Source organism: Trachemys scripta, chromosome 4 (assembly GCF_013100865.1).
Source record: "Trachemys scripta elegans isolate TJP31775 chromosome 4, CAS_Tse_1.0, whole genome shotgun sequence".
NCBI lineage: Eukaryota > Metazoa > Chordata > Testudines > Emydidae > Trachemys > Trachemys scripta.
The window spans coordinates 87,432,711-87,459,653 of NC_048301.1; the positions used below are offsets into that span (position 1 = coordinate 87,432,711).

Here is a 26,943-nt window from a genome sequence, read left to right on the forward strand (position 1 = left end):
TGTAAAGTTGGTGTAGAACTTAGCATCTCAGAGTGAAATCTCATGAGTGTTCTAGGTGTGAAAGGCAAATTTTAAAACAGGAGACTAGCTTTTCAGAGTATTTGGCCTTTAGGTTCAAATAAAAACAAATCAGTAACACGATGGAATCAACAGCCTGTGCACAGAATGGCACTGAGAAATATCACTTTACTGTCTAGTGCCAAAGAAGAGCAGCTTATTATAAAAGGGAAGATATGCATAGAAGGGTATATACACTAATACAGCTTTGAGCACTTGTGGAAAAAAAATCTGTTGAGCAGACATTCTTTTTTTGAAACAGATTGCCAAACTTGCAAGCATAGAAACTAATAATATACACTACAGACAGCTTGTTAAGAAAAATAGATTGAGCTTCTTTAGACTACCACTATAAGCCAAGTTTCCCAATCCATTAATCATTCTCATGGCTCTTCTCTGAACCCTCTTTCTGAACATGGCCTAATTGTCTTAGTATAGAGTTCGGAGCCAGAACCCTTTGGGCTGAGCCTTGGGCAAGTGTACTCATCTGTTTTCACCATCTCTAAATCAGAGATAATAATAGAGTAGTTAACTATCTCACAGAGATGTGAGAACTCATTTGTTAATATTGTCCAGTGCTCTGAAAATGTAAAACGTTAATATGTACTAAATGTTACTATTATGAAAATAAGGAATAAATTTCCAAAGCTTTACAGTTTAATTGCACCTGCAAAGAATGTGCACACAAAGGGGTAATTACCTGCATACATGAAGTCTGATGCAAACCACACTGACATCATTAGAAAGACCGGTTGATTTCACTTGGCTTTGGGTCAGGTAATGGTTACCATTTTCTGTATACATATTCATAGTTTGCAGACATAGTAGAGCCACTGTGATTGGAACATTTAGCCCTATATGAATACATTCTTTTGTCTTGTTTAGGAGAGACTTTAGCCTCAGAGACTGAAAACAGAAATTTGGGCAGATGTTGGCTAAACCTCACTTCCTCTCTCAACTGATACTCTTCATTTCCAATGCTCGAGTAGCTGCACTCTCTCGCTCTCCCCCACACACACACATTATATTCAAGGTGATACCATCTTCTTGAGTGTCATTCAGCTGCCCTCAAGTTGTAGTTAGCTATTAGTGGTTTCATCCCTAACTGAATATGCAGTAATTTTGAGGGTGTAACTAGCCAGATCTTTACAAAAGAGGTTTTGCTAATGGATTTTGTCATAAATCATTGGTGAAATCCACCCTGCACAGAGAAGGGCCAGCACAAAGCTTATGCACCACTTAAGTCCCACTAAAACCCTCAACTTAAGAGGCGCATAAGCTTTGTATTTGGCACTGGTGTAACTGCTGCTGGACTACTGTCCAATTCTGGTATCCACATTTCAAAAAGGTTGATAAATGAGAGGGTTCAGAGAAGAGCCACCAGAATGATGAAAGGATTAGAAAACATGCCTTGTAGTGATAGACCAAAGAAGCTCAATCTGTTTAGCTTAACAAAGAGAAGGTTAAGGGATGACTTGATCACAGTCTATAACAGTGGTGGGCAACCTGCCTGCGGGCCACATGTGGTCCGTCAGGGTAATCCGCTGACAGGCCGCGAGACAATTTGTTTACATTGATTGTCCGCAGGCATGACCACTTCCTTCAGCTCCCATTGGCCGGGAATGGCAAACCGTGGCCACTGGGAACTGTGGGTGGCCGTGCCTGCGGACGGTCAATGTAAACAAACTGTCTCTCGGCCTGCCAGCAGATTACCCTGACGGGCCACGTTCACCCCACAGGCCTCAGGTTGCCCACCACTGGTCTATAAGTACCTACATGGGAACAAATATTTGTTAATGGGCTCTACAATCTAGCAGAGAAAGGTATAACATCATCCAATATATGGAGGTTGAAGCTAGACAAATTCAGACTGGAAATAAGATGTAATTCTTTTAACAGTGAGCATAATTAACCATTGGAACAATTTACCCAGGGTCCTGGTGGATTGTCCATCACTGGCAATTTTTAAATCAAGATTGTATGGTTTTCTAAAAGATCTTCTGTAGTTCATAAGGAGTTATTTTACGGAAGTTTTATGGCCTGTGTTATACAGAAGGTCAGACTAGATAATCATAGATTCCAAGGCTAGTAGGGATCATTGTGAATATATGCATAGGTCTTGCTCTGGCCCTCTGCACAGAGGCGAAATTCACCCTAATTACTTTAGGGTTTTAAGAAATTATCATAGTCATTTGTAACGTCTGAAAAATAGCTTTAAGCGTTATAATACGGGTTTGTATGAAGTAAATGCCTAGTAAATATTTAAGGAAATAGGTTAATGCATATGAATACAGTTCTTCGAGTGATTGCTCATGTGTATTCCACAATAGGTGTGCGTGCCACTGGTGCCTGAAGTTTTTCCCCAGCATTGCCCATAGGGGAGCACACCAGCGACTCCTGGAGTGGCGCCTTCATGGTGCAGTATAAGGGGTGCTGCGTGCTTCCCCCACCCTCAGTTCCTTCTTGCCGCCAGTGAAGGTGCTTCTGAATTGCTCTGCTCCAGCTTTGCTGTATCTCGTCCCCAAAACTGCTTGTTCGTTCAGTGTATGGTACCTGTAGGTAGGTAGGTAGTTAGAGCGCCCGGGCTGAGGCATGCCCCGCGCCCCGGGGTTTAAGTTCTGTGATACTTGTAGGCGATCTATGCCACTGAGTGAGCTGCACGCGGACTGTCTGCGCTGTTTGGGGGAAATCCATCTCAACGATCGCTGCAAGATTTGCAAGTCGTTTAAGCCTTGGACCAAAAGAGAAAGGGACGTTAGGCTCCAGGCTATTCTGATGGAGTCGGTGCTGACCCCGGCTCTGGCGCACCACTCCAAGTCAGCACCGCAGTGTCAGTGCGCGGTGACCCTTCGGCACTATCAGCCAGTTGGCACCGCTCTCTGTCCATGGGGCACGCCAAGAAGGCTAGAAAGAGGCCTTCTTCATTGTGACACTGGAGTTAACCCAGGACAGAGGCTAGACCCATGTCAGGCAGTCCTTGATCCCCACCAGCCTCTAGGCCTCCGACTCAAGTCAAGCGGAGTAGCCTGGCCCATTCGGAGCAGGCCTCCCCAGATGTCCGGATGCCCTCCATGCCAGAGGTGCTGCAGGCAGCCTGGGATGTTATGTCCAGGCTGGTACCAGGAGCACCACCGGTGTCGGCCCCGCACTCCAGAAGCAAGCCACCGCTGGGATCTCTGCAGTCACCCGCGGCTCGGTACCGGTCTCGGTCGAGGGAACGTTCCTGACGCCGTTCACCACCCAGCGACCATTCAGGGAAAAGTCCACATGGATCACCCTCGACGCCCACCAGACTGTCTGGTTGGGTTCTGTCCGACCGAGACTCTGGGCACCGCTCCGCCTCGAGGATTGAACACCGATGGGACCAAGGCAGATGTCGCCAAAGGTCCTTGTCTCGGAGGGGTTATCGCAGATGGTCACGGCACAGACGTCGACGTCATTCCCGTTCGGCATCCCCGCCAGGACCCCGCCATGGCACCACCTCTGCAGCCCTGGGCATCGATCGCCGGCGTCTCACCGTCACAGGTCCACCCATCGGAGCCGATCACGGAGCAGCTGTTACTGACAGTACCAGTTCTCCATGTCGAGATCACGGTCCAGTGGTCGGCATCGCTCCCGGCACCACTGCTTCTCCCAGTCCGGGGACAGCGGCAGGTCATATGTCAGCCCAGCCTCCCTTCGTAGTCATCCATCAATGTGCCAGGCCAGTCAGGCCGAACAACCGGCTCTGCCTGTGCCACAGCAGGTGCAGTGGCACCAGGCCCCGTGGCCAGCCCAATGGTACCAGTGTACACCGTGGCTCCCGACGCAGCCCCTGATGTGGGCTCGCTCAGTGGCCGGAGCCTCAGAAGGACCATCGGCCTGCCTCTTCGGACCTCTGAGGAAGGAGTCGGTGGGACGGACCTCTGAGGAAGGAGTCGGTGGGACGGACCTCCGAGGAAGGAGTCGGTGGGACGGACCTCCGAGGAAGGAGTCGGTGGGACGGACCTCCGAGGAAGGAGTCAGTGGGACGTACATCCTCGGCACCGTGCCTGGAGACCGACCAGTTGGTGGACCCTCCAGTACCGGTGGACACGCGCCGGCCTCCTCACCCTTCCTGGATGAGGCGATTACGGCCCCGCCTCCCTTGGAAAAATAAAGATTCACGGAAGCTGGAATTCTTTTGGAAGGAAAATGTATTTGTCCTCAAGCTTCCAGTTACGGGTGGCGAACCACCAGGCTCTCCTGGGCCGGTATGAGTTCAATCTGTGGGGCTCCCTGCCCAAGTTCGAGGACTCCCTCCAGGAGCGTGACTGGGAGGAGTTCAAAGCGCTGGTGGAGGAGGGTACAGTGACTGTCAGGAAACCCTGCAGGCAGCTTTGGATGTGGCGGACATGGCCGTGCGCCCATGGCCTCCGTAGTGTCCATCAGAATAGCGTCATGGCTCCTACTCTCTGGGCTGTCCAGCGAGGCGCAGACCTCCCTGCAGGACCTCCCGTTTGACGGCAAAGCTCTGTTTGTGGAACAAACGGATACAAAGCTGCATGGCCTGCAAGACTCCCACACGACTCTCCAGACTCTGGGTCTTATGTTCCGGCTCCAGCTAAACCTAAGTTCAAGCCGCAGCAGACTTCCGCTCAGACCACCCACCCAAAATATGAGGCTGCTTGTAAGAAGTCACGGGACTATAAGAGGTGCCCACAGAGGCAGTCTCTGCCTGCCCCCCAACCTGGGTCCTCCAAGGGCAGGCAGGCGGGGAAAATGCAGTTTTGATGGGACACCAGGGGGCGCCCTGCCAGTTCTAGTCAGGGATCCACCTTCAATAAAACTTCCCTTCTCCAATCGGTTGTGTGCTTTCCTCCCAGAGTGGTCGTGGCTGACTTTGGACCGATGCGTCCTCAACACCATCTCCCGGGGCTACACCCTCCAGTTTACTTCCTCCCTGCCCAACCATCCCCTCACCCCCGTCCCTCGTGGGGGACCCCTCGCACAAGGCTGTGCTCGAGCAGGAGGTGGGGCGGCTCCTGGGCCTAGGACCGGTGGAAGTGGTACCCGGGAAGTTCAAAGGCAAAGGGTATTACTCCTGCTATTGCCTAATCCCAAAGGCCAAAGTGGGGCTCAGGCCCATCTTGGACCTGCAAGGCTGAACCAGTACATAGTGAAGCTCAAGTTCTGCATGGTCTCCCTGGCCTCCATCCTCCCCTCCCTGGATCCCGGGGACTGGTACGCCGCCCTTGATCTGCAGGACGCGTACTTCCACATTCATATATTCGAGGGGCACAGATGCTTCCTCCATTTTGTCGTGAGGCAGCAACACTACCAATTTACGATCATCCCGTTTGGCCTGTCCACTGGCCCCAGGGAATTCACGAAATGTAGGTCAGTGGTAGCGGCCTACCTCAGGCGCCGGGGGGTCCAGATCTTCCCCTGTCTGGACGACTGGTTAGTCAAGGGTAGCTCCCAGTCGCAGGTGCAGGATCACATGGCGCTCCTTCTGTCCATGTGCACCTCTTTGGGCCTGTGGGTAAACAACACCAAGTCGATGTTAGTCCCAGTTCAATGCATAGAGTTTATCAGGGCGGTCCTGGACGCCTCGTCGGCCAGAGCCTCCCTCCCACCGGATAGGTTCATCGACCCGGTCACAAGGTTTCCGGTGACAACAGCCAGAGCGTGTCTCCAGCTCTTGGGTTATATGTCGGCGTGCACGTATCTGGTCCATTACGCCAGACTCAGGATGAGGCCCCTCCAGCTCTGGTTAGTCTCAGAGTTCTCTAAGGCCAGGGACAGGATGGACAAAGTCCTCACAGTACCTGAACCGGTGATCACCTCCCTTCGGTGGTGGTCCTCCCCGAGAAAAATGCGTCAAGGGGTCCCAATCAGTGGCAGGGCCCCGTCGCTGGAACTGGTGTCCGATGCATTGGACCTGGGTTGGGGGGACCATGTGGGGAACGTTCAGACCCACGGTCTGTGGTTGGCTTAGGCTCTGACCCTCCACATAAACGTCAAGGAGCTCAGGGTGGTACGGCTGGCATGCGTGGCCTTCCGCTCACACCTGGAGGGCCGGGTGGTCAGGATCCTCACAGACAACACGACCTTGATGTTTTACATCAACAGGCAAGGTGGGACCTGATCATCTGCCGTGAAGCCCTCAGGCTGTGGGATTTTTGTATAGCCCACATCTGCCTACAGGCCTTCCATCTGCCGGGCGCCCAGAATGCGCGGGCGGATCGCTTGAGCAGGGACTTCTCCTCTCAGCACAAGTGGTCCCTCCACCCAGAGGTGATGCACAGACTTTTCCGAGTGTGGGGAACTCCCCAGGTGGACCTGTTCATGACTCGGCAGAACCGTCGCTGTCCTCAGTTCTGCTTGGGGGGCGGCGGGGGGAGAGGGGCTGGGATGGGGCACTATCTCTGATGCCTTCCTCCTATCCTGGTCAGGCCAGTTTCTCTATGCCTTTCCCCCGTTCCCGCTGACCGGCAAGGTCCTGGAAAAGATAAAGATGGACAAGGCCTGGGTCCTTCTGATTGCCCCGGCATGGCCCAGGCAACATTGGTACGGGACCCTCATGGGCCTGGCAGTTGCCCCGCCATGGCCATTGCGGTCCTGCCCGGACCTGCTCTCCCAGGACCAGGGCTGCCTCCTCCACTCCAACCTAGTGGCACTCCACCTCACGGCGTGGCTGCTCAATGGTTAGGTAGGGACGAAAGGACGTGCTCAGAAGGGCTTTAATATGTCCTCCTAAAAAGCAGGCAACCCTCCATGCACCGAGCCTACTTGGCAAAGTGGTCTCGATTTTCCAGATGGGCGGACGAGCGGGGCGTTTCCCCAGTGGCCGCCCTGATCCATCTTATTCTGGACTATCTCCTCCACCTTAGAGCCCAGGACCTGGCGCCCTCGTCAGTCAAGGTGCACCTGGTGGCGATATCGGCCTTCCATCTGCCAGTGCAGGGCCACACGGTATTCTCCCATGCTATAACTAGCCGATTCCTTAAGGGATTGGATTGTCTCTTCCCGTATTTTAGGCCCCCAGTCCCGCAGTGGGACTTAAACCTGGTGTTGGCCCGTCTCACGGGGCCCCCATTTGAGCCGCTAGCCATGTGCTCCTGGTCCCACCTCTCATGGAAGGTGGCCTTCCTGGCTGTAATCACGTTGGCCAGGTGGGTCTCGGAGTTCAGGGCCCTGACCTCCAAGCCCCCATACATGGTGTTTCATAAGGATAAGGTCCAGCTCCGCCCACACCCTTTGTTCCTCCCGAAGGTGGTCTCCGCCTATCACATGGGTCAGGACATTTTTCTACCGGTCCTCTGCACCAAGCCCCACGCGTCCAGTGAGGAGCGCCATCTCCACATGCTGGATGTGAGATGGGCTCTGGCTTTCTACCTGGAGCGGACTAAGCTGTTCAGAAAGTCCTCGCAACTGTTCATCGCCTGGCCAAGCGCATGAAAGGTCGGCCGATCTTCACTCAGCGGCTCTCCAACTGGATCACTTCATGCATCCGTACTTGTTGTGACCTGGCGGGAATCGCTCTGCCACCAATTGTGAAGGTGCACTCGACTCAGGCGCAAGCCTCGTCAGCTGCCTTTTTGGCCCGCATCCAGGACATTTGTAGGGCTGTCAGGTGGTTTTCAGTTCACATGTTCACCTCGCACTATGCGATCGTCTCCCAAACCAGGGAAGACACCGGGTTCGGCAGGACTGTACTCCGTCCCAAGAATTTGTAAACTCCTACCCACCTCCAATGGACATAGCTTGGAATCACCTATTGTGGAATACACATGAGCAATCACTCTAAGAAGAAGAAAAGACAGTTTCCTTTTCCGTAACTGGTGTTCTTCGAGATGTGTTGCTCATGTCTATTCCACATCCCACCCTCCTTCCCCTCTGTCGGAGTTGTCTGGTAGGAAGGAACTGAGGGTGGGGGGAGCGAGCAGTGCCCCTTATACCACGTCATGGAGGCGCCACTCCAGGGGTCACTGTGGCGCTCCCCTATGGGTACTGCTAGGAGAAAAACTTTCAGCACTGGTGCACGTGGCAAGCATGCACACCTATTGTAGAATAGACATGAGCAACACATCTTGAAGAACACCAGTTACAGAAAAGGTAACTGTCTTTTATATATATATTATGTTTGTTAGGCTATATAATGTAGCACATTAGTCTTTTTCAAGATTTTTATATGTCATTTGTAGTTGGAATTCATTTAAAAGATCATAGAATAGAGGGGGACTTAATATTCAGTTACACTTACTCATTTCTCTCCTGACGATATTTTTGGCTACATTTAGCATCTTTCCCCCCAGTTTTAATGCGTTTCACTTTGAGACATGAATTATTAGGAAATTTCAGCATCTGGCGTTGGCATTTCCATATGCAGCCCAACTGCACATTTTTTAGTAAGAACCTATTGAACATGCAGTTTTTAGCAAAAGACTTAGTGAAAGACTTTACAATCAATTTCTTAGACCCTAACAAAGAAGTTCAATTAGTGCTTATGTGTAATGTTGAGGGTTTTTCAAAAAAAAACTATAATAAAATAATAATTCCTAATAATTCCTTGTTATTTTAATGGCACTCAAATCCAAAGGTCTAACAAATGTTAGAAACAAAATTATAAATTTCAGATTGGCAGCCTTGCTAAATAAATATCCCAACCAGTTTGCAGATTCTCCCAATAACAGAACAACAGTAAATGCAGCTCCCACAATGAAGAAAGAAGCACAAGTCTTTAATCTTGCCCAGATGTCCTTTCAGAGCACAGAAACCAAGTACATTTATTTTTATTTATCGTCACTCATTTTTAAAGGTGTCCTTACCAAAGTATGTAGGTTACTGTATGTTTTATGTACTGCGTGCTGGGTAATAACTTGAGAGGACTCCCTGTTTCTAAAACTAAACTGACTATTAGGATATCTATTTACAGACATGCCGCAGTCTGCATGCCAGCCACGGGTGCACAGACTGACTTCCTGGTGCATCTTCCAAACTTCTTTTTTCTTCAACCTGTGCTGCTCCCTCCAAGTTCTATATATGTCGCTATACTATACAGGGTTTCCATTCAGTCACTGATATTCTGGATGAGTGGATCAGACAAATTGCACTCCCCAGATACTGCAGCTGTAACGCAGAAGATGATTGGCTAAGAATCGGGGTTTCCTGCTTCAGTCAGTTGAGAAAGCTTGGACAAATAGATACATAAGAGATTCCTGGTGTAGCTGAAACAGAACTACACCAATGCGAAGTAGGTAGTGTGCCAACATAGGGAATTACAGCACAACCCATTAGAGCACTTCACAAATTATGCCTCTTTGTGTGGTTTGCCACCATTTAGACAAGCCCGTAGTCTCTCTAGTACCTCTTATAAAGTCAGAAACTCACTGTTATTTTCCTCTAAGTCAAAATATTTTTAAATATATATTTTATTATGTTTTTCAATGTCCAGAGAACCCCTGCCTCATGCTGAGTTTTCCTATTTCAGATACAAAAATGTGGTATATTTTTGCTAAACTGGTCTTGGGTTCCAGAACCTTTTGTGGCCTGAGTTTCAGTATGGTTGCAGATTTCAGTGCCAATGATTCCCAGTCACAGCTAACAGGCTAGCTTCTCATCTCAGGTGGGCTGTATGTATTGCTATGAAACACACATGATTGTTGTACCTGCACAGTGCTTGATTTTCTGCCATGCAGGCTGTGCAACTGAAGTTGGAATCTGACCTTTGTTACTGATCCATAGACCATTCCCAGCCCATTTTGTTCTCTGTTGAGGGATCAGAGTCCTCTGGGATTACCCATATTTTCCTCCTTTACCTCTTGCACCAGCACTCTCATCAGACAGCAACTCTCCCTGTGACAGGGTTCTACCTCTTTAGCAATGTTAAGGTCTGAATTTGCTAACTTCTGTGCATTACATTTTCAAGCTGGACAGTGCATTAATGTAGCTTTTTGCATTTAATCAATATTTGGCTATAAGTTAGTAACTTGATCTTTGATAGACTCTCCTTACATGGAAGGAATGTTCCAGTGGATGAACTCCCATAGCATACCTTGTTTAACAGAATGAACGTGCCTTTTTGTAAAATGTCACAGTAATTCTATAATGTATTTTTATTTCACCAGAGGTATATATTTTCTCAGAAGCAAGAGCATTACAATAGATTAAAATGCTTTGGAGCCATTAAATTGCTCTGGAGCCTTCCACGACAAAGCTACCCTCAACACTAATGACAAGGATGACATAACACATTTTTTTTTTTTTTTTGGCCTTAAAATTAGTAACTGTGCAAATGTGGTTGAGGTCTTCATATTTTAGAACTGAAGTCACATGTGATGAATACTTACTATACCATATAATTAAATGAATTTCCCCATGACAGTTGAACACATTTGTTAATATTCTGGGTTTTTTTCCCAGAAATTTTATAAACCTGCCTTTAGCAGTTTTTGGCATACCTATACTTAAAAATTCTTGTCCCAAAGCAAAAGTTTTTGTATACAATATATAAATCATTTTGAACTGTGTTTTCAAGTTTAACCTGGGCATTTTATAAAAAATAAGCATTATCTCTATATTTCAAATGGCTTGTGTTTTGTATATTTAGTCTGCAGTAATTCACCAGGGGAAATGAGTTTTCATATTTTTCTTTTTAAATCATGTCTTCAGTGATTGCATGGCCTGCATATGTTGACTTACACTTCCCAGACAAATGTCTGGATCTATATTACACGTTTGCCATGAACTATATTCAATTGTATGAACTTTGTGCAAACCAGAACATGTGGTTTTTGGCCTTAGACTTTGCTGCATGGTGTGTCATTTGAAACATATTTTGACTGCATTGCAAATCTGATGACTGTATGTCTTTGTACTCAACCACCTTACAATATATAATTTGTTGCTGTTGTCAGCAAGACTCATGCTGATTTTAGTTCATCCATCTTGAAATTTAATAAAAATGTAGAGGAAAAATAATGGTACTAGCTCTCAGAAAGTACGAAGGGAACGGCAAGTAATTATATCTTGACGTCTTTCATCCAGAGATTTTTCTTTTAAGGGAATATGGGAAAGGCCATGTTGTAAAGGGTACTCTGTATTTGACATTTTCCCTGTCATTTAAAGGCTTAAAAATCTTTGAAAAAGAAATGCAACTTACAGTGCTTCCACTTTTTCTTTGGGGAAATGGAAATGACCAAATTGAACAAACCGTGCCAAAAATGCTGTCCTCCCTTACACCTGTGCAACTCCAGTAGGTGCTACACTGATTTACACCAGCTGAGGTTCTGTCCTGTCCTTCTGCTGAATGCTGGCACAATACAGTCCTCAGAGCTTTTACTAGAAAAGCAAAGGCAATACCCTTAGAGATATAGCACTGGGGGCAACTTGTCTGGCCTACTCCACACACACTAGCATCATTTTTGAAGTGATTGCTTCTGTTGCACAGTTGCTGAAATGGCCAGTTCAGTGCTGTGAAGGGCACTGGTGACTCATTGTTTGTCCCTTCTCATTATAACAATAATTCTATATCCAGCAATTTTTAATAGCTCTTTTGTATTGAGATTTCATAGTTTCATTGTACTTTGCTGGCTTAAATGGCAGATGGCTTTAACATGTTTCCTCTTTTTTTTTTTTTCTTTCATTGTAAAGCCCTACTTGGCAAGTGGAAGACAAAAGGGATGCTAATAATGTGGCTTACACATCTGGGAAGCTAAGTTTTCACACTGATTACCCTGTTCTGCAGCATCCTCCTGGGGTAAGGAGAACCTACTGACTTTTCCACAAAGCAAGGGGGAAAATCTCATTGTTCCTATAGTTTGAAAAAGCGACAGGTAATGTGTCTGCTGAGCAAAACTTAGATATATGTAAAATTTCCGGTTTTTTAAAGTTCATCAATCCATAGGAAGAATTATGATTATCTAGTCTGAATTCCCATATAACAGGCCATAGAATTACACTAGTAATTCCTACAATGGAGCGAATTATTCTTTCCTGCTATATGAGTGAACACTATCAAACCCAATAACTTGTAGCTGAACTAGAGGATATCTTTTTAGAAAGACATCTGGTCTTGATTTAAATACTCCAAATGATGGGGAATTCACCACTTCCTTTAGTTAGCTGCTCAGGCGCTTAATCACCCTTACTGAAATTAAAAATTGCATCTTATATCCAATTTTAATTTAATTGCTGCTTCCAGCCATTGGCTTTATTTATGCAGTTGTCTGCTAAATGAAACGGTTCCCTCGTACCAGATACATTCTCTGTGGTATTTATGAACTGAGATCAAGTCACCGCATCACTTTCTCTAGAAGTTGAAAACAATTTAAAATAATATTTAAGGAAAACTTGTTCCTAAATTGTACTGAATGAGATGGCACAGGGAGGATCAAGTAAAATCAATAGCAGTGATGTTTACTTCCATGCATTTGTAAGTCATTAATTTTCTTACAGCATCAAATGTTTATAATGGGGAAAATTGCTGCTCCAGTCTGCTGGAATTCTTTGAGTCAACAAACTAGTAGATGAAGGAGAACTGGTAGATATAATTTATTTGGACTTTCATAAAACTTTGACAAAGTCCCTTACAAGAAGCTATTAAGGAAATTAACTAGTCATGGAGTGAAGGTAAAGTTCTGTGTCATGGATTAGAAGTTGGCTGAGACAGAAAAGAGCAGGGATAAATAGTCCGTTTTCCATTTGGCAAAAGGTGAGCCATTGAGCTATAATAGTGCTAATGTTGTGTAAAATATTCATTAATGATCTAGAAAAGACAGTGAACAGTAAGAAGATACAACATGATTTAAGTTAATCAAGATTAGGGAAGAATGTGAGGTACTCCAAAGTGGCCTAACAAAACCAGCTGACTGAGCAGCAGGGATGGCAAATGCAATTCACTTTTGACAAATGGAAGGTAGTGCACATTGGAAGGAGACATTTGAAATACTCATACTACCGGAGACTGAATTAACTGTAATTACTTAGTAAAAAGATCAGGGAGCCACCGTGGACAGCTAAGTGAAAACCTCTGTGTAATGTGCAAGTCAAAAAGAGCAAACTGCATATTAGGATGCGGTATGTTACACAAAAATGATATTGAATATATTACAGTGCCATTATCCAATTCAATAGGGTTCCTCACTTTGAATACTGTGTCCATTTCCGACTACCTTATCGGAAAAATAATATAACAAAAACAGAAGTTCAGAGAAAACTGTTAGAGGCCTGAGGATACTTCCACATGAGGAGAGATTGAAAAGATTAAAACTAATGGGAACTGGGCATACCTTAGGCAGCTTTGAAAAATTTATTCTAGGTATGTTTAATTCAGAGAGGAGACAAATAGGAGAGATGATCAAGATATAAAACTTATGAGTGAGAGAAGGTAAATCAACACTTCTGTTCACTTAAGCATAATACAAGAACAAGGGGACATCCCGTGAAACTGGATGGCAACAACTTTAAACTAATAACAGGAAAAACATTTTTACCCAGTTAACCTGTGGAACTCTGAGTCACCATGACAGCACAACATGATTCACATAATTCACAACAGACCTGAAAGAGAGTACCACAAAGAATGTATAACTAACCAAAGATACTACAGCAAACATTTGTACCTTCAAATTTCATACTTGCAATCCCCCCCCCCCCCCCCCCCCCCCCCCCCCCCCCCAAGGCTTGAAGTAATCATTTTGTGATGAAATGAACAGGCCAGCATGATCTACTTCTGAAGAGGTGCCAAATCTTTCACATTAATGTGCTACCTGCTGAACATTCATTTAGATGCTGTTGGTTAATATGGAATAGGAATAGAGTGGTAGTTCATTAATAGAAAACAGATGTGCCTTAGCTCACTATCTTATCTGTGCCAAAACCACAAAATCACGAACTGCCATAAAACATTAAAAAAAAAAAAACCCACAACCTGTTCAATTCTAAAACCCTAGTTTAAAATAAAAATTGTTTTTAAGCACATTAGAAACATATTTGCCATCTAGGCTCACAATGCATGATTGTGCTAATTTCCTAATTATTATACAGTATCTAGGTACTATCCAGAAAATATGGCCCTAAATGGATGATGATTAATTTTTAGAGGTCACCTATAAAAATATCTGAGGATTTTTCCAAAGTTTTGATCTCATTCACATGATATCCTGTTAAAGATGAGTACTAGTTTTGGTTGGAGTTTCCATCTCTCTAGACTGGAAAGCTAACGTCTCATTTTGCATCTCTTGGAGTTTTGTCAGAGGGCCATTATCACTTATGGGTTAGAGTGTCACAGTCCTTCCCTGACCACGTATGCCCCTGTTTGCTCATGCACAGATTGCAATTCTTGCCATGGTGGTGAGAGAAGAAGCTGCTTTCCTAGTACTCCCCACTGTTAGCAAATGGGTATCCTGTCTCCTGCGCACCTCTACCAGCAATTCTGGACCTCTCTACCAGCTATTCTGGACCTTTCTGTCCAGAATAGCTGGTCTGGGTTATGGAGTGGGAGCAAGCTCTTCTGTGAAAAGGATGAAGTAATGTACTCCCTCTCCAGTGCATGGAAGGAACAGGGAATGAATTGTGAGTCCCTGAACCACATTTCTGCCTGGGCCAGTGCAGCCATACACCATCCCTTATCTAGGGCAGGTTTTATTTGGAATCTAAACTTCATTTCATTTGCAGTTATGTTGATTGATTCTTCTTCTGCCTCAACAGTTACCCCTGTTTCTCCCTATAATCACTGCCATATTACATCACCCCATACTACAGGGGCAGCTAACAATACCTGAATCCATTCCTTCCCCTCACTTCTCTGTTTTACTTCCCATTTTCTTTAGATCTAACTCAGTTTCATTACTTGGGTGTAGTCCTCAATGACTTCAGTGAAAGTTGCATTCATGTAAATGATGGTCCAATTCTGTGTTTAGTTACACTGATGTAAACTGCAGTAAGTGGACCTGATGCTGCTCTCCTTGATGTCACTGGAAGTTTGCCATTAACATCAGTAGGAGCAACACTGGGCCCAATAGAGTTATCCCAGATTTACATTCGGGCAACTGTGAGCAGAATTTGGCCCTTCAGCTCCATCTTGTCCAATTTTTTGAGAACTCTGAACACAACATAAACAGAAGTGTATGTTTCCTGAGGGTCCATTATTGCTGTAGATATCTGAGACCTGCTGTCTTCAATGAGCCAGTGACACATACTGACATCCTTGATGAGCACATTTTTCACACCTAATTATGTCATTTCTGCAAGTGGAAAATAATTTCCTATATTTAGAGAGGCAGTAATGACCACAGTGGATGTTTAAATTATATGGCAATAATCACCAGTTGTACCAACCTGACTCAGGCCAGAAGAAATTTATGGAACCAGAGCTTTGTGATTTAGGCCTAATTCACTACCTTGTTACTTAAGTTTTACCCCATTGTGACAGTAGACTCAGACTGGTGTGAAACTGGGGTAATACAATGGGGATACAGGTCCTTTAGTCTTTTAGGATATTTTTTAAATGACAGGACAGATGAATGAACTGATGACAATGAACTATTAAATATCCAGGCTATTTCTTCCTGTAATGAGGTGTTAATTTGTTACAGATTCAGTTTCTTCATTGTATAAAACAAGCAGCTACTGGAGGTGAAAGTGAAGTTGTAGATGGATTTCATGTATCCAACAAGCTGAAGGAGCAAAATCCTCAAGCCTTTCAGATCCTCTCCTCCACCCTTGTAGACTTCACGGATGTTGGGGTCGACTACTGTGATTTCACTATGCAGTCTAAACAGAGGATTATAGAGTGAGTAACAGTCAAGGGTGTGATTATATCTAATAGAATCCCAGTAGTAGCTCATACCATATTGCTGGTTCACCAGGAATTACAGGGTTGCACACAGTGCCTGGGCTTGCCAGGGCTGAGCCCCAGTACCTCTAGGCTTGGCAGTTCATAGCCCTGACACCTCTGGGCTTGCTGCATTAGTTATGAATGTAAAAAAATTGTTTGAACCCCAGCAACTCTTTCATTGCAAATTAAGTACTAGTTGCACAGCAACAATTTGCTTGAATGAAAAAGTTTTATTTGCATCTTTCATTGTTTCTCTTGGAGAAAGATGTTAGAGGGTCTATGCCTGCCACCTTGTGGGAAAACAGTGTTTCAATTTTGTCTTTAATTATTAAGTCTTATCAACTGAATTATGTTGTACTATAATGTGTCAGTTATTCTTTATTATTTTTATTATTGAATTTATCATTGTCTCAACTTTCCCTATTCATTCTTTCCACCCTCCAGGAACTCAAAGCAACCATACTAACCTTCTCTTGATATCCTTCAGTTGGTCTTCTATCTAAATTCTATACGAAATGTGTACCAATGCTGGGATGCTGCCATGTTATGAAGCTCCTAGATAGAAAAAACTCTTATGTTACATAGAGGCTGTCTTGCTGTTTTATCCTCTTCTTTTAATCTTGTTACATGACAAGGAGGTCAGGTTAGATGTCATAATGGTCCCTTCTGGCTGTAAAAATCTATTAATCAAAACTCACACATTTTTTGTGTGTGTGTGTGTGTGTGTGTGTGTGTTGATTTTTTATATAGACAGAATAAGGGTGGGATTTTCAAAAATGCCAAAATATTTAGGAGCTCAAGTCCCTTTGATTATTAATCTTCCTAAACCCTGGTCCATTGATAAACTTGAAAGCAGGAGTCTGATATGCAATAATGTATAATACTTTGTCATAGCACGGCACTTCATTGTTGAACTGTGCTGTAACAGCCAGCAACTGAAAGGGGAAAGTGAACCCGTCCTTACCAAAACAAAAATATGCTAAAAGGTTGAGTGACATAATACATTTTTCTCTCTCTCTCTTTCTTTCAGTGTAGATTACAGAGGCCAGGTGGTTCGTATCAATTATAATAATGCAACAAGAGACACTGTTTTTGACATACCTGCTGAAAAAGTGCAGCCGTTTTATGCAGCTTTGAAGGAATTTGTTGATCTATTGAACAGCCCGGAACATAAGTTTACCTACAAGATGAAACCAGGTCAGTGAATAAGTTGCTTCTGCTTATAGTAATTGGAAGATTTTTTTTTTTTCATGCTTTTGCCTAAGATCAAAATCCTAAACATTTGAACATGTTAGTACAATTCTGGTAGAAAAAGGGAATCTCGGTCCTCTCTGAGTGCCCCACATGAAATACTTGGGGCCAGATTTGGAGAAGTCCAGAGCACTCATGACCGCAATTGAAATCAATTGGAGCTGTGTTTTGAATTTGTAAAGTGCTATAAAAATGCTAAGTTTTCTGGAAAATTAGGTCTGAGGTGTATCAAGTTGGGCATCCAAAATCAGTGGACACTTTAGACAGTTTTACCCTTAATTTCTCTGTGCCTCAGTTCCCCATTTGTAGAATGGGGATAATAGCACTGAACTACCTTACAGGGGTGTTGTGAAGACACATTCACTACTAGCTATGAAGCATTCAGATACTATCGTGAGAGCATCATAGAAACCATAGAAGGAAATTAATTACTCTGTATTTGGAGCCGGGTTTAAATAGTGTGCAGTAAATAATTCATGGGGCCCAGGCTGAATGATGAGGATAACACAAACCATTGAATAGCTGCCCATTAAGTGAGCATGTTCCTTCTGTGCAGTATGAGGAAGGGGTCTTGTGGTAAAAAGTAGTCTGTGATCACTTAGAGGACTGTGGCTGTGTCTACACTTGGAGCTGAGAGTGTGAATCCCAGTTTTCATACACTTGCACTAGCTCTCACCAAGCCAGCATACTAAAAATAGTAGTGTAGCTGTGGTAGAATGGGCAGCAGCAAGCAGTGGCACAGACTAGCCACCCTAAGTATGTACCCAGGGGGTTCCAGTCAGGTTTGTACTCAAGGTGACTAATCTGTTCCTGCCGCTTGCTTCAGTCTTTGCTACCATGATTACTCGACTATTTTTAGCACGCTAGTGCAATGAGAGCTAGTATGAGTATGGCTACGTGAGCCGAGAATCACACCCCTAGTTCCAAGTATACACGTAACCTGTATCGTAATCCATACACACAAGAGGACTGAATTAAGGCTGCAAGGGTTAGCTACATTCTGGCATTTCTTAACTTTTAAACACTTGACTTTGTAACTTTAATGTTCTTTTAATGTAGTTAGGTATATTACACACACAAAATACAAGCTGTTTTGAACATGTTGGCTGAAAATTACCATGGTGCACAGTGCTGTGCAAAGATGTGCCATGCTAATGTGCTGCAGTAGGTTTGTGCAGCAGGGCTATACATGAAGGCATCTGCTGTCCTATGTGCTGCAGAGGGCAGCGATGTAGATGGACCAGGGGATCCATTATTACGTGTCTCCAGTGGCACTGTTGCCCCACACAAGCAGGGTGGAGATGCTGGAGCACACACTCTTCCAGCCCATAGGCTGTAGTAATAGCTGCCGGGTGGGGGTGGGGGGGCGGTGCACCGCAAACCCGCACCTTGCCTCTGGGATGTGGGTGGATTTTACTTGCTAGCCCCCATGCTCATCACCTGCACAGAGCCTCTGGCTTTGTGTATGTGAAGTGAGTTCACCCACTAAAACCAGAACATCATATGTGGACCCATGACTGAGAGGGGAGCCATGAGTGCTCTCTATTTCAGCCAGTTTCCCAAGGTAGCTCCCGAGGCTGGAGATAGCCTCGGACACATGGGAAATTTATTAGCCCCTCCCCTGTGCTAGCTGTAACAGGGAATAAGGCTCTGCCCTAGCCCACTGCACCCGAGGGAATAAAGATTCACACATCTCCTGAGAGGTTGCTGTGGGTGACTCTCATCTATGCAGCCATCTCTTTCCTCAACCTAGTTGTTCTTTACTCATCACCCATTGTTAAAGGCACCTGCATTTGTTCTCTTACCAACAGTTCTTCATCCTTGTATGGTCCTTCATGCTGCTTCCTCCTCCTCCTTCTCTGAGCAAACCTTTGTGGTCCCTCTTCCTCCAGTGATACCTTGTTGGCCCCTGAGCATCATCCTCATGATCTTTTGTGGTCTTTTCTCTGCACAGTCCCTTGTTGTCCTTCCTCCTCCTCCTCCCCAGCATGGTCCAGTGTGGTCCCTCTTCCTACTCTGCATGATCCACACAGTCCTGGATCTTCCTCCCACTGCATGTGATACCTCGTCGTTCTTCCTCTTTTACCGCAAATCCCTCATGGCCCTTCCACTTCCTCTGCATGATCTCTTGTGGTCCCTCTTTCACATCCTCCATGCAGTCCTTCACAGTTCCTCCTCCTCTGCACAATCTCTCATGCACCCTCCCTCCTCTTGCATCGCTCTGCCTGGTTCCCCAGTGTCTAGGAAACTGGTTGCTGTCTCTTTCACTGCAGACCCAACCTTTCTTCCTCAGTCTGCTCTTTTTAACAGTTTCCTAATCCTTTGTCTAACATTTCCCAACTAGGCCCTTCTCCCCCACCACACCTATGGGATCAGCCAGACTCCTGACTCCACACCAGCGGTGTAAACTTCAAAGGAATTAACATCTGCTTTATCCATTTGAGAACAGACAATCTTGTTTCTCTTCCTCCAGTTTCCTGCTTTATTCACTACATACCTTCCACCGTGCGGCAGGAGTCCTAGAGATAACACCCTCCTTCACTATATAAACCTGATTAATTCCCAAAGCACTGAATGAGGCAGGGATCCTTTGGAAAAAAAAATAGTACGAACACTGTATCAAAAGCCATATGCACAAGGGGGCTGGATTAAGGCTGTATGGGCAAACTTAATTCTGACATTCCCTAACTTTTGAGTGCTCAACTTTGCAACCTTAATAATGTTCTTTTAAGGTAGTGGTTTTGGATGTCGTTTCCTCATGTAAAAAAAAATAAAAATCTGAGAACACAGAATTTCCTTCATGTAGCATCATACTGACACCCGCCCGGGTCATCAAGCAGGCTTGGAAACTTTAGATCCTCTCAGACCTCTGCCACTTGAGCTAACAGAGTTATTGATAGGAGCAGCAGGCAGAGTACGTGGATTGGGCATAGAGGGAGATAAGACACACTTTGAAAGTAGGTTTCGTACATATTTGCTGACAGCAGAGGAATGTCGAGTCTCAGGACTCCTGGGTTCAGTTCCACATTCTGGAGGGGATTTTGCATGGAAGGTGCTCAGACGTTACAATGGTGGGCAGCAGTGTAAAAACCCGAAGATAGTATGCTCTAAGTGCTTATTGACCCTTTTCCCCTGTCCCGCACCACATCTGTCTCACCTTCTCCAGCCCCTTCCTCCAGCTCCTGCTCCCATTCCCTCTAACCCTATCCAGACCCAGACTCCTACCCCTCTTCCCCCTGAATCACACCTGTATACCACCCAGACACCTCCACCTCTCTTCCCTAACTCCCTCTGCTGCCCCTTCCCCCAGCTCCTGTCGGCTACTGCTTCCCTGTCTGCGTCTCCCCACCCTCTGGCTCTTTCATTCCCCTCTTTTCATGTCCCCCCACACCCAAGCACACGCACACCCCCACCATTCCTCACCTCTGCCTATCCCCAGCACCCAGAGACAGAGCATGCTGAGTTGTTTTGTGGGGATAGCACATGTGCAGTGCAGTCACACATGGGAGCTGTGAGGCTCTTGAGTATGTGTGTTCAGTGCCAGCAGAACCTTTGAAGAATTTATCTCCCAGACTATTAAGAAGCTGCTTCAGAGCATGTGCAAACCAGACATGCCAAACCCATGAAAAAAACGCAGAAATTGGGCTAATTGGCTTGTGAGTTGCTTGTTGGCTAGTTTTTGGCTTGTAGCTTGTTGCAGCTTGTTGCTTCTTTTTTTTTGATCGGTTCCTGGCAAGCAGGGGCCAGAGGTGGAGAGAGTCAGGGGTGCACAGCGGGCCCACCACTGTCCCCGACTGCACGTCGGGGGGATCTAGTCACATACAGTATTGGGGGTTTTAGGGATTAGGTTGTTTTGGCCTTGTTTTGATATGGGATTAGCTTGATTTTTGTCTTATTGTGAAAGTTGGGGTGCTTATTTACCACGTGAAAGTTGGTATCTGAGGTGCAAACTGCAGTTTTTCAAAGGCTGAGAACTTGGCCAAATGTGAGTGGTCCCTGACTGAGGAGTGAGAGCCTCCTAGCTCCATTCTGTGCTGTGGTTATCCCCTACAATGATGAATTGGATACCCTGTACATTCCTCCCCCCGCCACCATTCAGGCAGCAGAGAGGAGTAGGATGGGGGAGTAGAGGCTGTGCTGCATTGCCACCATTGGTGAGGTCATTTTATTTCATATCAGACCCCTTTCTCTGTGCTGGTTGGATCCATGCAAAGTGGTTATTCCAGCCATAGAGTTGTGGTACTCCTGCAGCCTCTATAACCCCAGTGATGTGGGAAGGCGTTGCAGTTTGCAGGAGATACAGTGGCTAGGGCTCCAGCCTGAGACTTGAGATACCTGAATTCAATTCCCAGCCATAGACTTCCTGGGTGACTGTGGGCAAGTCACTTAGTCCCTCTCTGTCTCAGTTCCCATCCGTAACATGGTGATAATAGCATTGCTCAATGCCACTGGGATGTTGTGAGCATCAGTATATTAATGATTATGAGGTGCTCAGTTACCCCAGGCACAGACAGATGTAAGTGATGGAATGTTGTGCTTTCTAGGAATGTTTACATTTCTCAGTTGTGGGGAACAGGTGTTTTGGGGCTGTGGGTTTTAAGAGACACTCAGACAAATGCATTTAAAGAACTTCAATGTGTTATATATTTGAAATGATGGAAAACATGACAAAGCTGTGAAGTACGTTGTTTAATCTCTTCGTAGGAGACATAGTAACATTTGACAACTGGCGTTTACTGCATGGTCGCCGGAGCTACCAATCAGGAACAGAAATATCCCGTCACCTCGAAGGTGCTTATGCAGACTGGGATGTGGTAATGTCAAGACTCCGACTCCTGAGGAAAATCGTCCAGAATGGCAATTAAGCTTTCTTCTGGTTTAATAATTAGCAGTGCCTTGGATGGTTCATCTTTGTTTTAAAAAATATAAATATAGTTGATTTCCACATTTTAAACCTTCGCTAATATAACCTTTGAAAGACTGAATATATTTTTCAAAGGTATGCTTTGTTGAAAACAATATATCTCGCAGTATATCTTTATTCTGCTGTCATTGTAAGTGGTATTACACCCTGCTGTACTAGTCTGAAACTGGTTAGATACCAATACACCACAAATAGGCCTTCCCTTCTCAGAAATCAGTCTCTCCAGGTGAGGCATCAAGAAAAGCCTTTCACATATCACCCATTAAGGGTTTGTAATGGACAGCAGCTTTCTGAGAATTTTATATCTATTTTCAGAGATATAAAACTCGTTTTCTTTATGCCACCCAAAAAAAAACCAACAACAAAAGCTTTAGAATCTGCAGTGATGTTAACAAGCAATTCTACTCTGGAAAGTGACTATTCAAAAATAGCATCTTCTTACTCAATAGATCTGCTCTTTGTGTATGTTCAGAGCCACTCCTGCTTAATTTCACACCCACGAGTAAGTTTTTGTAGTACTTTTTATTCCAGTTATGTCTAAAGAGTCCATACAGCTATAGGAGAAGAGATGGACTCATACCCTTCCTTATCAGCAGTAGTATTACAGTACTACCTAACGTCCAGAGATCAGACCCCTGTTGCAGAGGGTGCTTTGCACATACGTAGTAGAAGACTCTCCCTGTGCTGAAGAGCTTACAGACTGTACAGCCAAAGGAAGTGTTTTGGCCCCATTTTACAGCTAGGAACTGAGGCACTGAGAGATTCAGTATGAGAGTCACATGGGGGACTAGGCTCAGCATTGCAAAGCCTAACTTTAAGGCACTTCGTCACCAAGTGGAATTCACAGCCCTGAGTTAGGCACCTGGGCTCCCTATACAACAAGGGGAGAATTAGTTGCCTAAAGATAGGATTCACAAAAGGCAGCAGATTGAGCTGGGAGCTGCCCAAGATAGCCAGTATGAAATGCCAAGGAGAGGGGTGTGTCCTAAACCCCGCTCTTCAGTAGGTGGTAGGTGCCTAACTCCAGGCCTAATGGAGGCATCTCTCTCCACTTGGGATTCACAGCCATGAAGCCTTTCCTGGAATTCATTGCCTAAGCCAGGTCATCCCTTTCTCAAGAAAAACAGAGGAGAAGCCCCCTCCCACCAACACCAACATCAACCCAGAACATGGGAGACTCTGGTTCAGTTCTGCCTTCTGTCTCAGATATCCATACTGACCAACATTTCCAAAATAATTTCAGGGAGATTTGTGGTGGTATTTAATTTGCTAATAAAGCCTATCTGAATAGACACACTATAGAAGTTCCTTTATATTATTACTTTGCTAAATAATACTATAGAAACATGTATTTACTTTATTAATTATCTTGTTGAAGTACTGTGAACATATCACTCTTGCTTTCTTCAGCCTCTCCTTGCTCGGATAGAGCTGGTAACAGTACTGTTTGCAAAACAAATTCATTTTGGTGGTAAGTACACCCCTTAGTGTCCTAGTTTTGATTTCATTTCTCTGATGGGTGCAAATTTTTGCACATATGCTGAAAATCCTTTCACATCCAGCATTGCTATGAGACAAAACTCAGATAGCTTTGGAAAGCAGTGGAAACTGTGGTGTCCCTGACACTGGACTTTTTAGTTCACTCATCTTGTTGCAAAAAAACGTCACTAGCATTGATTCTGTTTCAAATTAAAACTTCTTTGTTAACTGGGAGGTAACAAATTCATTGTTGAGGCTGTCCATTTCTTCTGTGGGAATTACTGGAAAGGTTGTCAGTGTCTTCACTAGAATAGAAAATTCATGTCTGCTTCTCTTCCTGAAATCTAACACAAAGACTATAAAATGTCATCCTTCTCTGAAGTTTTTCCAGAAGAGCTTCCATAGCTTCGCATTCATTCACTTCACATCAGAGTAAAAACTTTTACTGATAGTGTCACAATGAGCACTGCATTAAATTTCTTCAGACTTCAGGAATGGTGAGGCACAAAATCCAACAAACAATTTATTCTCCTCCACTTGGTTTTCTGGATTTAAGAAATCTACCTTTGACAATTCTTTTGTTTCTTTGAGACATGATGGCTTTATGTATCTTCCAAAGATCTTTTGGAACAGGTGCATAATAGTGTCATGCAAGCAGTGGGCGAGAGGGGCTTCACTTTGCAGCATCTCATACAAACTATCAAACACAGGCAAAACATTATGCAAAAACAGGTAATACAGTTCAATTTGTAGATTTTCAAAGATTAGTTTGAGATTTTACACCAGGATATGCCTTCAAAGCTAGATATTGCTGAAGTAGTCTGGTTAAACAATGCTGCAAACTTAGCCCTCGACTTAGCACATGGTCCAAAAAAATTCTGCTTTCTACACTGCAAAAATCATCAAATTCTTTCAGTATTTCTTTTCTTTTAGAGCTTCTTGAGAAGTGACCATATACTCTAGTTACTGTATTGTCAACATCTACTGCTAACATCTTTGTAGCTTTGTTAGCCACAATGTGAATCAGATGGTATGGACACCCAACATTATAAACCTTGGTTTGCTTTCCTTTTAGTTCTGTAAGAACAAAGTGATTAACTCCCTTCTTTATAGAGGCATTATCACTGGAGAATTCTATTAGATTCTCCCATGGAATGAAATGTTCTCGAAAGCATTCATTTATCTTCTCAAATATGGATACATTGATACCTATATTACATTTATTTAAATCTAGAAATCTCTCCACTACCATTCCTTCCTCTCCATTAAATACCATACTAGTAACACTAATTCTTTGCAAGCTTCATCATGGATTGCATCGATACATACCACGAAAGGCTTGGAACAGATTGCATCGCCAGATCCCTTTAAAGCATTCTCAGCAAAGGCTTGATCAATACTGTGTATTTGTCTTCGAGTGCTGATCCCTGTGTGTATTCCACTGTGGGTACATGTGTTCCAAGCACCTGGAGCAGAAGAATTTTGAAAGCAGAATTCGGCATACCTCTGACCAAGGTGGGCTGACTACGGCTTTCTCTTCCTCAAAAGATTCTGAACTACGCGATGAACCATTAATTCCTCCTCCAAAACATGCCTTCCCAGACAGGAGGCCTGAACCAGCTTAGAATCAACCTCCATCTCATCATCTGCCTCACAGCTGTTAGTACCCCATGCCATGAGGACCTCTGCCACCTTCATCTAATTCATTTTATTGGCCTTATTCAGAACCATGTGACCCTTACCATCCCTCCATGCAGGGCCGGCTCCAGGCACCAGCTTGGCAAGCAGGTGCTTGGGGCGGCCACTCCAGAGAGGGGCGGCAGGTCCAGCTATTCGGCAGCAATTCGGCGGATGGACCCTCACTCCCGTCCTTGGAGCAAAGGACCTTCTGCTGAATTGCTGCCGCAGATCACGATCGCGGCTTTTTTTTTTTTTTTGGCTGCTTGGGGCGGCCAAAACCCTGGAGCCGCCCCGCCTCCATGTCGGTCCATGTACTAGGGAGCCATCTCATCCACCTGTCTGAGAGGGCAACCAGAGCTGCCTCCTAATCCAGTTGAGGAGGAGGAGGAACACATGCTGGACCCAGCTGTTCCACTGGAACCAACAAGATTGTCATCTTCATCCCCAGATGAGGTGGTGGCTCCGATGTCTCCATCCTTCTGATCGCTATAAGCAGTTCCAAGAACTTCTTTGTAGAATTGCAGAGGAGTTTCAGATTCCTCTTAAGGAAGTTCAGGATCCTCAGCATAAGTTCCTGGACATCCTGCTATTCTCTGGTTCCAGTCAAATAGCGCTCCCTGTTAATAAAGCCATACTGGAGTCAGCTAGAGTGGTCTGGCATTCCCCAGTTACTTGTTCCCCTACTCCTAAGAGGGCAGAGAAACATTACCATGTCCCAGCAAAGGGCTGGAATGTCTGTTCTCTCATGCTGCCGGAAACCCTTTAGTGGTCCATGGAGAAATCTAGGCAGCAACACTCATGATCTACTCTGACTGATAAGGAAGGCAAACATCTTGACTTATTGCAAAGGAAGGTCTTTTCTTTTTCTAGCCTTCAGTTCAGGACAGCCAACTACCAAGCACTGATGGCTAAGTACGATTTCCTGAACTATTCAGAATCTGTGGACTTTGCTGAGAAGTTGCCGCAGCAGGACAGAGCTCGTTTTCAGGCTTTTATAGAAGAAGGCAAGATTGTTGCCGGGACCAGTCTTCCATCAGTGGTAGATGCATCTGAGACATCTTCAGGGGTGATGGCTACAGCCATTGCAATGTGCAGGGAATCATGGGTTCATGCTTCAGGGTTTCCCAGGGAGGTTCAGAAACAGTGGAGGATCTGTCCTTCGATGACACTTCTATTTAATCATTAGACAGGTGAGTCTTTGCATATCCTGAAGGACTCCAGTGCCACCCTCCACTCCCTGGGTGTATATACTCCTGCCCCCAAAAGAAATTTCATAGACAGTCAGACAAGCCTGATGGCTCAACCGTTTTACCACCAGATGTGCCTAAATGTTGGACTAAATAAGGAGCCTTCCACCTCAGTGACTTGCCCAGCATCACACAGAAAGTCTGTGGCAGAGCTGGGAACTGAACCCAGATCTCCTGGAACCCAGCCCACAAGAAGATCTTTCCTCTCATGCACCCTTAAGAGACGGGGCTGATGGACATCCTTCTTGCATGATAAAATACCCTCCCCATTTGTATTGCAGACTCGCTGTAGAGTCCAGAAAAATATGGGACACACAATGGTATATATAACAGCAAAGTACTGTCAGGTTGCTTGGGTACTGTCCTTCACAGAAATGAATTTCCTTTGTTCAGGTTTCAGTTTGGAAAAGGGAGGTTTAAAAAATATATTCTGCTAACCAGCAACATATTTTGTCTGTTAGTTTCCTCTCCTCCTCCCCCCACCCCTCAACAACTCAGGATTA

The 26,943-nt window shown here is 45.0% G+C and overlaps 1 protein-coding gene across 1 annotated transcript in view; it reads left to right on the forward strand.

Annotated features, from left to right (window-relative positions):
• BBOX1 (gamma-butyrobetaine hydroxylase 1) overlaps positions 1-25,382 on the forward strand; it is a 90,419-nt gene extending 65,037 nt beyond the window's left edge. The window contains exons 5-8 of the mRNA XM_034769839.1: positions 11,674-11,779; positions 15,618-15,814; positions 16,890-17,056; positions 21,815-25,382. Coding sequence (XP_034625730.1) covers positions 11,674-11,779; positions 15,618-15,814; positions 16,890-17,056; positions 21,815-21,975 — 631 coding nt within the window. The 3' untranslated portion in view covers positions 21,976-25,382. The remainder of the gene's footprint in view (positions 1-11,673; positions 11,780-15,617; positions 15,815-16,889; positions 17,057-21,814) is intronic.
• The last annotated feature ends 1,561 nt before the right edge of the window (positions 25,383-26,943 follow it).